The sequence below is a fragment of the Leptosomus discolor genome, chromosome 4, assembly GCF_034619465.1.
Source record: "Leptosomus discolor isolate bLepDis1 chromosome 4, bLepDis1.hap2, whole genome shotgun sequence".
NCBI classification, from domain to species: Eukaryota; Metazoa; Chordata; class Aves; order Leptosomiformes; family Leptosomidae; genus Leptosomus; species Leptosomus discolor.
The window spans coordinates 36,383,819-36,399,330 of record NC_141394.1 but is presented as its reverse complement, the minus strand read 5'-3'; the positions used below and the strand labels follow the sequence as shown (position 1 = coordinate 36,399,330).

General features: G+C 38.0%; 1 protein-coding gene across 1 annotated transcript in view; it reads right to left on the bottom strand.

Annotated features, from left to right (window-relative positions):
- The window catches only part of ASB5 (ankyrin repeat and SOCS box containing 5), a 28,068-nt gene extending 16,825 nt beyond the window's left edge, over positions 1 to 11,243 (bottom strand). Inside the window, exon 1 of the mRNA XM_086464236.1 lies at positions 11,048 to 11,243. Within this exon, the coding sequence (XP_086320362.1) occupies positions 11,048 to 11,243 (196 nt within the window). The remainder of the gene's footprint in view (positions 1 to 11,047) is intronic.
- Between the last annotated feature and the right edge of the window lie 4,269 nt (positions 11,244 to 15,512).

The following is a 15,512-nucleotide window of genomic DNA, read 5'->3' as shown; positions in this document are numbered from 1 at the left end:
AGATACCCAGCTACGTAGAAAATACAGTAGGCCACTACTTTGCCTGCCTTGGCACGCAAGCAATTAGGGACAGTATTTAGATTATAGTTACTCACAGAAGCAATGCAGCTACATGCAAAAAACGCAGCCAGAGGAAGGGACAAGACACCACAATCTGAGAGTAAGGAAAATGGAGGATTTTACTGATGAGTTTGGAATTCTGACTCAGTTTAGCAGACAAGCTTTAAATAAACCACTACGTTGCATTTCACTAATAATTAGTTCTATTCATCTTTTGTAACCCAGGGGAAGAATTATTAAAGGAAACATTCAAGTGATTTTCTTCACAATCTTTTTTTATTCAGATTTTTTAAAAAGAAATGTCAGTACAGTTTCAACATTTCTCTGAGTTTACAGGGGCAGCAGTTCTTAACAGGTAGGAATGAAAATGAGAAGAAATTTTTGTTCCTCCCTTTCAATGGGGAACTCATTCCATTTTGAAGACTGTTCTTAAGGCAACAGAGATGCAACATAAAAAAATGTGTTAAAAACAACATAAAAAAAAAAAACAACCCACACCTTTCAACACATGATGCAGCTCAATGCAGTAAGTCCAAATTCCAATAACAACAATTTACCTTCAGAAAAATTGGACAAAAACTGCACTATTTTCAAATGCCACAGATCAGTGTTTTGTCTACAGCTCTCCTCAAGCTGGCCAACTGATGAGCCACCTCACTTCCCAAGCTGTTCCATACTTTCAGACTCACTCTACTTCTACAACCAGGATTATTATGGGGTCACAGTGACTGCACAGAACATGCCACACTAAATTCTGGAACACGGCTAGAAACTGCCTCTTCCTGCTGATACAATCCACAGACTACAACCACGAAGCTGAAATGATAGACAGGCTCCCTGGATCTCAGTGCCAGTACCCCAAGAGTTGCCTGTCATTTGACATTGCCAGAAACGAACCAGCAGAGATCTTGAACATTCCTCCCTGTAGGAGATGCCAAGATGAAGCAAGTTTTAGAAATAATTACAGAAACGTGGCTACCGACAAAAACATAGCATCCTAAAAGGCCACAGTGGCCACTGTTGCATCCTGCAGTGCCAGCTGAATGCCAAGGAATTTAAATGAAACATAGAAGTACAGTGATAAAGCTCTTGTACCAGGATAAGGAAAGGACTGGAACAACTTTTTTTTTTTTAATCCAGATTCTTGCACCAAGCCACACCTCATGGCCAATGCAATGATAAGTCACTAGCCATCAACCAGAAGCTTAGGCATTACCCAGGTGTCACCAAACAGTCCTCTGTCCTCCACATCTTGACAAATGCCAGCAGATATGCAGACAATACTTGAATGGTCACTAGTTATTTAAGTATAAAATGACATTTTTCTATACCACTGTAAGCACTAAAAAACATACACACTCCTGCTCTTTATACAGTATCATCACCTCCTCTTACCTGGAAATCCAAATTATTATTATTATTATTATTATTATCAAGTTAGCAACACCATGGATGGCTAGTAATTATCCTACCTCATCTCCTGAGATTTTTATAGTTGTTAGGCCTTGTATCCTTGGAATCAGAATGAAAGGTTGAGAAAAGATTTAAAATTCTGACATGATAAAGGCTCTGTCTCAGCCCCCTCCCCAAAGTCAAATATGGAACAATGATACATTTACTACATTTCTTGGCTTGTGGATTTGCAATGTGTACCTGCCAGACCTCTTCACACAGTGGTAACACAGAATATTTGCTAATATGGGGGCTAAAGTAAAACAAATCACAGCAGTCACGCTGATTAATCTAGCCAAATCAGTTATCAAGCACGCCTGGGCTTCAGATATTGACAGAGAAGACACCACCAGGCACGAGACCAGTAGTCCGCATGGGAGTGGTATAGAGCACCATAGAGCGCATCTTCAGCCAATTACCATGAGAGAACAGCCACAGAGATCATATCTACTGCCAGAAAGACATAGCAAAGAGTAACATCCACTAGTGCAACAGATGCAGCATGCCATAATGGATTTATGACCAACCAGCCAGCATTGCTGCAGTCATGAACAGAGCTCAGTACTTAGGCACGTAATGCATTCCCCCGAAGCCATCATCATCTGAGCCTGGCAGAAGTTCACTCACTGCTTGCCTGCATTGCAAATCTTTGAGAACATCCCCTACAAGAGAGGAGTGTGAATAGCAGAACCGTGGCCATGACAAGTCTATGGTTGAGGGAAGGAACATCACCTTCAGGGAGCTAAGCTATTTTGGTCCTCCCCTGTTGCCTTATGTCCCACCACTGCAAAAAAGACCAGTGCAGACGGTACGTCTGAGCTTGCCCCAATCCAGTACTGGAGTTTCCTGACAGCTTTTCTTGAACAACAGCTGTCTTTAAGGCCTTCCAGGCGGAATACTCCAGGATTATCTTTCAGTCTTACTGCCATGCACCTTTAAAAATCCAGGTTTTAAGCTACTTCAGAGGTCACAATGTTTAATTTTGCACTTGTTGGTAATTAAAAAGTTTACTACTCATTTCATACAGAAAAACAAAGAAATCAATTTATGAGGGGGATATCCATGTGATTTAATTTAAGAGTGTGCACATCAAGCAAGCCAATAGGACCTAGGCTGGTGACAAGTTAAGTATCAAGATCCATCTTCAGAAAAGACACATTTCAAGGATACTGACCATAAAATACAGCTTGTGGCAATGTTATTCTCAAGGAGGTCCTGACATACAAATACAGATAGGAGCAAAAAAACCCCACAAAGGAATCCACATGATAGGATATCTCCATACCTTTCAGGGAAGCAACTGCACAAACAGGCTCCAGCAGATATATTCACCAGAAGTTCCTGTAGCCTGAGATTTTTTTTAAGACGAGGGAAGAGTCAATGCTTGCCAATAGATGTGCTTGGTTTTGTTGCTGCAAATAGGTCAAGGCTCTGGCCATGTCAATCTAGTTGCATCATATAACTCTCACCAAAATCTCTTTAAGGTAGATTATGTTCTTCAGAGGAGAATGGTTCTGTTATCTTGCTGATACATAGTGTCTTTTGCTTCATTCTAAGTAAGTGTCTTCTTAAGATTTGCTTTGAAGTATGACTCTTCTTTGGCAGTTATTTGTCATACTAGGCAAAGTTATTTAGCGTGTACGAGAAGGTGATAAGCTCCATCAAAAAAACCCTCCTTTCTGAACTTTCAAAAAAGAACATTCACACTATCTTAAGCATTTTTACACCATTAGCTTACATGGTGCATATGAAAAACAAATGCTAAATGTGGTGCCTTACACCAAGTGCTATGGTGAATAGGTATGCCATACAATATTCCTATCATTACTAAATGAATCTCTATTGTATCCAGGAAGCTAGTAGAGGTCTTATATGGCTTTTATTAATAGAACTGTGATCTCTGTGGAATGCAAGTTGAGAAAATGCCTCATGCCTATCTTCCCTACCTAACAACTGTCGCTGAGTGACATTATCAATTGCAACTTGTCAGAATAAAATAATAGGAAAACTTTGCTCTAATCACTCACTACAGTTCAAACTTTCCAAACAGTGGATCTCTAACAGTGAAACACGGTATTATTTTTTATTTATGAGTTGTAATTAATGGGCCAGATTCTTGGGTCCACCCAAGCAGTTCTCAATGTCCAAGAAAAAGAAGGAAACAGAAGTCTTCATACTATTTACAAGACTCATAATCCTGGAAGAAGAAGGAGACTCCAATCTTGAACTACCACAATCCCATGGATGGCTTAATTCAGGGTAACTAGGAATAACTAGTGTACTGAGCATTCCTACTATGCCTGGCCAAGGCAGATACAGCAAAGATGGGTAGCTTAGAACTTGCTATGTTCATTCAAGAGTGGACTTTTTAAAAAAAATCTTAGAAGAAATCAGGGCATGTTCACATCTCCAGTTCTGCTAAATCAGTACAATGTATTTGGAGAAGCTATACTCAAATACTACAAACACAAATTCTGCTCTCAAATAATTTTCAAATATTACTTTAAAATAGTATAGTTTTGCATAAAGTGATATTCTATGAAAATTTTTGCAAAGCAAGTTGACAGAATTAAAAAATAGGATATTAAAGGAAAAGTATTTTATCTTGTTAGAACTACTTAGCTTGTGCATCAGACACCAGGTAGCTGTATAAGTACATGACCAGTTGTTTGTTGTTTACGCAACATTAACTTCTGCAAAATGATTCTTTCATAAGAAAGTTCTTCTATATCACCTTCTGCTTGCAGCTAGAAGCATTTCAACAGTTACTGAGTATCAGGTTTAATTTTGATAAAATAGACTCTTTTTGCCATATAAAAAGTTTATGAACGGGAACTATACCTACTTCTATAGTTATCTGTACTATCAAAGTATGGACTCTTCCACACAAACCAAGCTCTTACCAGTATTTATCAGTAGAGTTTATATCTAACAGATCCAAAATACCTGACAATGAATTAACTCTTAAGATTTAATACACACACTTTGAAATCACTTCATACCACAGCGCTACTACCTCATCCTAAAGCAACTGAACTATAAAACTCAGCTGAAGCTCCAACTCAGCGCTTGTATATACAGAGCACTTTCATGATAAGACCAGCTAGCTGGTATAGTAGGAAGAGTCTAAATGTTGCTTTTGATCCTCCAGTTTGTATCCAGCAACAGCTGTACAAAAGGCTGAGTTATTAACTCTTCACAGGTCTGGAAATACAGTGAGAGAAGAAATCTTACTGTGTAGATCACTGTCACTGCAGATAGCCTGCTAAGGAACTAATTATACTCAAAGTTAATTTGCAGTTCAGTTCATTTTTGTAGGTCACTTTGTAGGGCACAGAATTTTAACATGGTATAAACATAAGTGTGCTATGACTTTTTCCATAAAGAAAAACATTAATAAAATGTCGACTTTTGCAAACTTTCTAGCGTAATGAATAAACACATGTTAACTTCAACACAACAATAAAAAAGACAAGCTAAGCACCATAACCTATTTACAACACAGCTATAGTCACTGACGGAAAATCAGTTAGCTCTAAACAACTAATCAGTCCCTTTCAGTTCAATGGGGCAAGTATGCGTATATGAGTGTTTATTAAATCAGTGTCAAAGTTAAAAATAATCCAGTAAATGGGACCTTCATAACAAAAAGAATCCCTTTTTAATTTAGTCTTTTTATGGTAGTAATACTACTGACTTCACTGAAAAAAGAATTAAATTCTGATAGTTTATTAAGATGTGGGTCTTTAATCCACTTTAAACAAATACAAAAGACTGCAGACTTCTGTCCAGCATTTGGTGCTGTTCAGTTTTTTAATATTGTTGAAATTAAATATTATTATTTATTTTTATAAAATCAGTAGATGATACTAAACTGCAAGTGCTGTGACTGCTCAGAGGGAAACAACGCAAAACAGACTTGAGTAAAATGGAGAAATTTTCTGACATCAAGTGCATGTTAGCTGAAGGCCAGTACAAAGTATTACAATCAGAGGGAAAAAAGCAAATGCATAGTACAGGACTTAGTTTTAACATGGGGTTTATAGTAAGCTACAGACTGTATCCTTAATACTTTACTGTTGGGGAAAAAGAAAAAAAGAGGAAAAAAAAAAAAAAGAAATCCCCTCCATACACACACCACCCACCACCCCTCCCCATCCAAAAAAAGCATCATCCCAGCAGGTATTACATAGGGTATCACATATATGGCACATGACATATGACATAACTGTTCCACTTTTATACAGCTAATAGTTCCACTAGTTCCACTGGTTGCACGAATAAAGTCTCAGCTGGAGTGCTCTGTTTAACATGGGGAATTAGATATCAATAAAAATGTCTATGAACTGTATATGAACTGGCAGAAGTCCAAAGGAGAGCAATTCCAGTAATTCCAGATCTAGAAAACAAGACTTAGGGGGACAGACTAGGTTAAATCCTCTTTTCTTTAGTCCAAAAAGGACAAAAACAGTACAGGCAGGAAAATGTATGGTAACAGTTTTAAATTGATTACTTTTCATACATGGAGAAAAATTGATAAACATCTTAATCATATTTTATGTATTTAGTTTGCAGAAATAAGGATTTAGGTAGGTCTTGGGGGCAGTAGGAAGCCTTTTAGTAATGATAATAGCAAAATTGTAATTGGTTGCACAAAGACACTGCAGAAATCACTAAGCATTTTAAAAATAGGTTAAACAAACATTTCCCAGACAACCCATGTGTATTTGATCCTCGAGCATCCGAATTACCTCTCAAGGTGCCTTTCAGCTATACACAAAAAAGATTTTACTTGGACTTCATAAAAGAAATTAACATGACTTATAATTAGTAGAGATTTTATACACACTTTTCTGATCTTAGCTGATGCTGAACACTGATTTAGTTCTTATATTTCAAAGCCACATACACAATGTAATAACTTCTAATTAATTATTGGGATGCTATCCCTATCCAGCTGTTCACATACGTATGAGATCCAAAGGATAGATTTAACACAGTTGACTGGTGACTATCCATACTGGAGAGAAAACATTCCTGAAATAATACAGAACAAAGTATGACCTGTTTCACTACTAATATCTAGCAACAAGATCCCAGTAGGCAGTTGACATACGTAAAGCCGTTTCCTTGTATTCAACAAAGAACAAGACACAAAACAAAGTTAGCACATAAAACGTGTGATCCCTGGGCCTCAACTCCTGTACAAACCTATATACCTTCAGTTTGATAAAAGGAGTTCCACCAAGTACCACTGCTCAGTACCTAAAAGGTCCTCAATCACATAGGCTTCATAAAAGAAAGGCTTATTTAACTCAAGAGCTCAAATCAGTAAACATGAAATAATGCCTGTGCCTAGCAGCACATTATTTATTCAAAGGCTCTTCTCTTCTTCAGAATTATAGCACTCTCTCCTAGTCAAGCCGTTGTAACAGCAAAAAGTAATTTTGTGGTATTACAAGCAAAATGAAAATACCAGCACTAACAGAATTTTAAATTATGTAATCAAGTTAAAACTAGAAGATGAAAACTAACATTTTCTCTAATTAGAAGTACTTCTTGAAACACTATAAACTTCAATTAGGCAACGATAGGCTGATTTTCTGTTTAGGGTTTACCCTTTTCTGCTGAGGCTTCTCTATTGCTTAATAAAAACCACAGAGCAGGATCTCTAATTAGGAAGATACTCAGTATTTAATTATATCATTTAATATTACAAGCTGTAGCTTTACATTACTTATTGTACATCTAGACATTACTTCGAACAGGATATTTTGTTACATGGTATTGTATAAACTCTACTGATGTATCTCTGTACTGTATTTCACAAACAGAAACAAACCAAATCCCACAACATGGCGTGAGTTGAGACAGTATCATGCCCCCTTCTACAAACATAGAACAAAGTATAGAAAAGATGAAATAGTAATTTTGAGAAGCCTTATTTGCATCCCAAAGAGCAAGGACTGGTCCTGTTAATCATGACAAATGGCTGAATTTGCAGATTATGTAACATTAGCTGAGCACGTGCTTAGGACTGTTTCAAATCCAGACCCAAACACTGCGAGTTGGGCAGTGAAAAATTAAGACGCACTAGTGCTGAGTCATAAAAAGCACAAAATAGTTGCATTAACTGTTTTCTTTTGATGAACCAAGCAGAAAACCAGAAACTCTACCATATGTTTGAGCCTTTAAATCAATATAAACCTCTGCTACCTGAACAAAACAGTAACCTGAAAGAGTGATAGATTTTCATCTTTTGCATGTACCAGTTACTGGAACACTGAATGTACGTTTAATTAGATATAATAGTTCACACATTTGACAAATGATGAAACTAAAGCTTCCTGGATTCAGTGACAGGTAACACTGTAGAGACTATTTCCCAACCTGATGCATGTTATTCCTTTCCCTCTAGTTTTCCCCAGTCTTTTATCATTCCTTGCTCAGATTCTGTGTCAGTCTTCCCAGAATGAACTGCCTTAGAGCTAGCCAGGTTTTTGCCAAAAACTTCATGATTTCAAGTGAGGGCTACCATATTCACTGCAAGTATTTCATGTCAGTGGGATAGACAGTCAGTCCTTCCCATCCTACTGTAGTGAATACACATATATACACACACACTCCCACACACATACATACATCTGTACACATACTCACACAGACACACAAATCATAGCTTGAATCACAGTACAGTGGGCGTTGGAAGGGACCTCTGGAGGTCATCTAGTCCAACCCCCTGCTAAAGCAGGTTAACCTACAGCAGGTTGCACAGGACTGCATCCAGGTGTGTTTTGAGTATCTCCAGGGAAGGAGACTCCACAACCTCCCTGGGCAGCCTGTTCCAGTGCTCTGGCACCTTCAGAGTAAAGATGTTTTTCCTCATGTTCAGGTGGAACCTCCTGTGCTCCAGTTTGTGCCCGTTGCCCCTTGTCCTGTCACTGGGCACCACTGAAAAGAGCCTGGCCCCATCCTCTTGACACGCACCCTTTAGGTATTTATAAGCGTTGATAAGGTCCCCTCTCAGTCTTCTCTTCTCCAGGCTAAAGAGCACCAGGTCTCTCAGCCTTTCCTCATGAGAGAGATGCTCCAGACCCCTCATCATCTTTGTAGCCCTCTGCTGGACTCTCTCCAGTAGCTCCCTGTCTCTCAAACTGGGGAGCCCAGAACTGGACACAGGGCTCCAGACGTGGCCTCACCAGGGCAGAGCAGAGGGGGAGGAGAACTTCCCTCGACCTGCTGGCCACACTCTTCTTAATGCACCCCAGGATATCACTGGCCTTCTTGGCCACAAGGGCACATTGCTGGCTCATGGCTAGCTTGCAATCTACCAGGACTCCCAGGTCCTTCTCCACAGAGCTGCTCTCCAGCAAGTCAATCCTTAACCTGTGCTGATGCACGGGGTTATACCTCCCCAGGTGCAGGACCCTACACTTGCCCTTGTTGAACCTCATTAGGTTCCTCTCTGCCCAACTCTCCAGCCTGTCCAGGTCTTGCTGAATGGCAGCCTTCTGGTGTGTCAGCCACTCCTTCCAGTTTTGTGTCATCAGCAAACTTGCTGAGGGTGCGCTCTGTCCTTTCATCCAGGTCATTGATGAATATATTGAATAAGACTGGACACTGACCCCTGAGGAATACAGGCCTCCAACTGGACTCAGTGCTGCTGATCACAACCCTCTGAGCTCTGTTCTTCAGACAGTTCTCAATCCAACTCACTGTCCACTCATCTATCCCACACTTCCTAAGCTTACCTAAGAGTATGTGATGGGAGACAGTGTCAAAAGCCTTACTGAAGTCAAGGCAGACAACATCCACTGCTCTCCCCTCATCTACCCAGCCAGTCATGACATCACAGACTATCGGATTGGTCAAGCACGATTTCCCCATGGTGAATTCATGCTGACTACTCCTGATAACCTTCTTTTCCTCCATGTGCTTTGAGATGACATCCAGAACGAGCTGCTCCATCACCTTTCCAGGGAGGTGAGGCTGACTGGCCTGGAGTTTCCTGGGTCCTCCTTCTTGCCCTTTTTGAAGACTGGAGTGACATTGGCTTTCCTCCAGTCCTCAGGCACCTCTCCTCTTTGCCATGACCTTTCAAAGATGATGGAGAGTGGCTTAGCAATAACATCTGCCAGCTCCCTCAGCACTCGTGCGTGCATCCCATCAGGGTCCATGGATTTGTGGGCATCCAGTTTGCCTAAATGATCTCTGTTATAACGCAATCCTCCTCGGCCAAGGCAAAGTCTTCCTCTTTCCACAGTTCCTCTCTTACCTCTGCTCGGTGGTCACATAACCAGTTAAAAAGATTAACACACTCAGGCAAAAAACCCCCGGGTTTCAGAACTTTCTCTCTAAATGGTGCAGAGAAAACATAATATAAATCTACCTCAAGTAAATCTTCTGCAAAGTAAGCTAATTCCTGTTTTAGCATGTAAGCCTCCGTGGTTTGCAAATTTAAATACACACAAAATGTCTAACTTTTGTCCCAACATTAAAGATTGAAAAGATCTTCACGTTTGAAACTGTTTCTGGCTCATTTCTACAGTTTCCCCTTTGCAATTAACTTGGGCTATTTCTTCTTGTTCACGGTACCTAGGGATGAGTGGTGAAGGCAATGAGAGGCAAGACAAGTCTTCCTGTGCCATCACCTAACTCAAACTTCATGTCATCCCAGAATACAAGGGACAACAATCAAAGACAAGCAAGGCAGCAGGGATCCCAAGTTGAGCAAAAACGTGGCTCAGTCACACACTAGGATACCACAATTGAGAAGAGAGAGTCTTCTGTGTTCTGTGACCCAGAAAAAGAACTGAATGAAAACGGTACTGGTTCACCCCAGATGAGCTTGGGGGAACAGTAGTGCCCAGCTCTGCCAAAGTTCTGCTTGAGCAAACAGGAAAAGGAATTTTCACAAGAGCTTTCAACCCAATAAAATTTGATGGGTTTCCACAAAGATGCCCAAAAGCTCACCATGACAAACAGGAAGCTTCCTGATAATGTGCCAAGACACTAATTAATTCAAAGTACAGAAGGACTATATCTTCTCAAATAAATTTTTGTAAGAAAATTTTAACTTTATCAAGAAATAATTCTCAGAAATATTTGGACTAGTTTCACTAAAGTGTTGCAAAATAATCACATGCCAAGAGTTGAAAATTTCAACCACAAATGGGTAAGCTGGGGAACCTTAGAAGAAATTTGGAAAATCGTCTTAGATTGGGAAGTATTTGGCAATCTTAAATATATCCATCTTAAATATAAGCCTCTCTCCTAACGGGACATTGGATGTAATATTTCAGTTTTATGCTGAATTTAATACCTTAAATAAAAAAAAAGCTTAAATAATCTAACAACACTCCTTCAGATAATTTTTGTTCAAAAAACACTGCAAGAACTACAGTAAAAAAAACCTCACACATATCATTTGACTAACAGAATATCAGTGAGACTAGCAGATAAATAATTACCTGGGAAACAACAGTAACAACAAAAACCCCAAACAGTAGTGATAAGATAGTAAGTACAAACATACCTTGTCCTTGAGGAACTCCATAAAATTCAGCAGCTATCCTTGCTGCTTCCTTACGGTTTCCTTTCACAATGTAGAAATGACTAAGTATAGCAAGGCTGATCTTCACAAAAAGTTTAAAACAAAAAAGGGAAAGTATAGTAAAGTAGACATTGGATAGCTGCTGGGCAAAAGGGCGACTTTCTTCTATGACAGTCATTGCTGCAGCAAAATCTCTCTCAGAATTTGGGTAGGGCTCTCAAATGTGTTGATAAGATCATATGGCTCCAGCCACGCACTCTCGGGAACAACTGGTCCTGAGGAAAGAAATATCAGCTGGTCATGATGCTTGCTGCTCAAAATATGATGATTATTTATACTGTACATAGTATTGAGTTCACTACCACTCCTGCTAGCTGGGTGATATTCAAGTGGGACGGAATATAACAGACACAGGCTCCAAGACCCTGGATTGTACTTGTACTTAAAAGGTCTGTTTCGTTCTAAATTCTACATTTCTAATTCTTTTATTTACCCTTTTAATACATGTTTAAAAATACACTGTCAAAAGTATTATCATTAAGAACTACAATTTCGTGTACTAAAACCGGTAAATCACGTAATCAGTTTTTGCTAAAATAAGCTCTCCTCCTCAAGTACAATTGCTCTTTCGTGCTACTCCATTTTACGTTAGATTGCTATTTTTTTTACAAAACTAGAACCATATCAGTATATACCTGAAATACACATTAATAAAGAAACAGAGATTTAATATATACCAGCTTTGACAGTCTCTTCTTATTTTGTTCAGGCTGAATAAAAATATCTAGTATTCATGGCTTATAGCATTCTACAAAAAACAGTATTCAGAACAGACTATAAGAATCAAACTCCTAGATATTTTTATAAATAAGTTCTGGGAGCATTTAAAACTAAATTAATTAAAATGTAATTAAAATTAAATAAATGCAACAGTAAATACACAACATGGAAAATTTCTAATGCTTATGACACACATTTCATTGTGCTGCATCATATTCTTTTAAACCTATGACATGACAGGCTTTAATTCTTGGCCAGTTTTAGAAAGGGGAATCTAAATTCCTCAGATTTTTTAAGAATGAATTTGCTTATATACCATAAAGTTATTAGTCACAGTCATCAGCACTTACACACAAATTGTTCCACTAGTGTGAGTAACTGCTGAGTAAATAATGGTGTCACAGCATGATACAAACTGAAGAGCTGCAGGACAGAACTAGATTCCTAAGTAAGCTATAACTCTAAAATAAAGAATCATAGCAGCATAGGAAAGGGTCCTGTTCTAAACTTTTATATTTCCTTTTAAATAAAATAAATAGTGTCTTTAATTATAGTTTAAAATACTTTACCCATAGTAATCTTAAACTGAAACACCCTTTCTATTCAACCCTGGATTCTCTTGTTCCATGGTCAGAAAAAAAAAAAAAAAAATTTTAGAATGTTGGCAGCTGTCCATCAGGAATGGAGGGTATGATCCAAATGTTACTGCATCCACAGATCCCCCTGACTTCAATGAACAGCATAGCAGACATTAAGGACATGATACAAAATCATATTTCTGAAAGGAAAGAGGAAAAATAAAGAACCTCTTATCATGTGGCTCCAGGGGTAAGAAACTACAATGTTTTCTGGAAACAACATTCAAATAAACCTATATAAATGAAGAAAAGACAACCACAAAAGGAAATGTGCTTAGAAATAAATATCAAAATTTTTAATAGACAGGAACTGAATCGTGATTATCTTGAGAGAAACAGACATTCAATCTTCTCCTTTGAAAAAAATTTAATCCACATGACAGTCAAAGCAGTAACTAGAAAAGGCAATTAAAAAGTAGTTTACACTGTAAACTATATTAGTCTGTGAAAAAATATATACATTTTCTCCTAAATTTCATTTATAGACATTTTCTCATCCAGCCAGAATAGGAACTGCTCTCCTCATACCATAGTTAGAAGCAGAAGTGAGTACTTAAAATGCCAAATGAAAATCCCTTTTTATATTTGGCACATTGTTATCTGACACTGAATTGAGGTGTCATGTTTTCCATAAGGATAAATAGGCATTATGTTCTGAGCCACCACTGCCAATTTCTGTTTCAATCATTAATAGAAATGGTATTTTCCTCACTAACACATCCAATACTGGAATTTCTTACTTCTTCCATATTTCTACTAGTATTATTAAGTTTAACTCGATTAGTCCACAGAATCCCCCAGCCATCTTAAGTACCTGTTTTGCAAATTTACCATGCTGAATAAGGAAGAATCTTAATTATCTCATGAAAAACATTTTTTCTTCTTCACAGTGTTTTACCTGACCCCTTTTTTTCCTGACTCCACATTGTGCCATCCAGTATCTGTGCTTTCTCATCTGGACTTCTCCCACGTTTTGTTAATTAACAAAATAGTTTTTCTTTGTAGAGACAAATACCAAATAGCTATTACTATAAATAACAGCTGGAGTCAACAGCAGCACTCAGAGTTAATCTTCCCCTTACAATACTGTTTCCTGCTTCTTATAACTGCAGTAGATAAATCACTGAAAAGAAATTTCTCAGTTGCCAGGTTGTCTCCTTCATGTTGAATTTTTCTGTAAAAGGTCAACAAAAATAACAGAAACCTTTTCAAAAATAAGGCTGTGGATGCATGTAATACGCCATAAGTGATCTTTCAAAAATCCTCACTGAAATCCCTCTGTAAAACTTCTGCTTGTAGAAACAACATGAAAATTGAGCAGGAGGGTTATTCCTGTATCAAAGCTTGTCTTCTGTCCTCTCAAAAATTTCCCTACTTAGCTAAAAACTGCATAAAAATGAAAAAAAAAAAAAGTATGGGCTTTGAGAATTTCAGTTCACACATCCCCATAAGAAGCTGGCAAAATTACTCTCCTAATAGTATTTCTTCTTTTTTAACGCTCTGTAACTCATATGTGCCAGCTTAACTGGAACCTCTCCCAACTGCACAGAACAACAAAGTTTATCCTAATCTAAGGCTACTAAAGCTCTGCAGAAATTGCCATTACAGCTTGTTGGCAAGCCCATGCTACCAGGCACCCAGTCATGAAAACGGAACAACTGTTCAGATGTTAACACTCACACGGCATTCTGGAAGAATCAACAATGTGAATACTGAGACCTGAACACAAAATAGCTGAGAGCAAGCCCATGCAGACTGGAGGAACCAGGAACAGAAAGCTCCGGATGCTGTAACAGAAATCAGAAAGTAGAAGGGTGAGTAAATAAAAAAAGGACTTGACAGTCAATGTGATGCCATGAAAGAATGTAAAAACACTGGTATAAAGTGTTCCAAATTTTCTATTACACAGCAACGTGAAGCAATTGGGAGTCTGGTCTTGCAGCAGTGCAGAATACTGAGAGCTTCCAAAGAGAAACACATCAGCAATATGTAACAAATACACAACCTTATAAAAATATCAAAACACTTGAACAGTGGCTTAATCTGGACATTCACATCTCCTGTATAGTTCTGACTTTTGGGAATGAAATTTCTCTGCCTCATTTCCTCACTTGTAAAATAGGTTTAAAAAGACCACTCAAGAGCAGCATTATGAAGATGACTTCACTGCTGTTAACAAAACACTCAGATATTCTTGGATAACAAACATAAATAAAATGAAATATTGAATGTTCATTCACTTAACAGCTACAAAAGGGATAGTATTTAAAATTATTGTAACATTTAAGGTTTTATAATAACACATAGGAAAACGGCACCAGACTACACTGCAAATAGACAATATTAGGATTTTTGTTTTGTTTTAAGAACATAGTAATACTGTGAGAGAAAGAGACCTACCTAGCTTGACACACTAGCACATTCCCAGCAAATAAAACAAGAACAATGTAATCCTTTCTCCAGTATGCTTTCCTCATTTCTGGCAATTAACTATCTTAATTTTAAAACCATTTAAAAAACTTCAAATGCTGGAATTTATCGTCTTAAAATCCCTTTCAATGTAGTTCAGCCAGTTATCATTTCTAAAGAGCATAACCAGTACATTCAAGATAGCAATATTACTATTTATAATGACTATAACAGTGGTTAATGTCAAACTCCAGTGCTCAGACAAAGTAGCCTGCCCTTTAATGACTTACTGTGTAGTGCCCAAGTGCAGAAAGTATTCAGCAGCAGCACCTGTTTATGCTAATTCAAACTATTTCTGAAATCTAGTGCAATTTACCCAAAACCTAAGCGAGAAACGTTTAGAGAAAATATGCCCCCCTCTCTTCTATGATTAATTACATAACCACATTAATAAACTCAATTTTACTCTGGCAATTTTTCCTCAACGCATTAGAAGACTGGTGTGCTTAATTTTCAGCACGCAAGATACACAAGAAAAATGGCACAACTGATAGAATCTTTAGTCTTTGAAGGCATTTTTTAATACTAAAGACTGTAAAACCTTTAGAAATACTGTATCT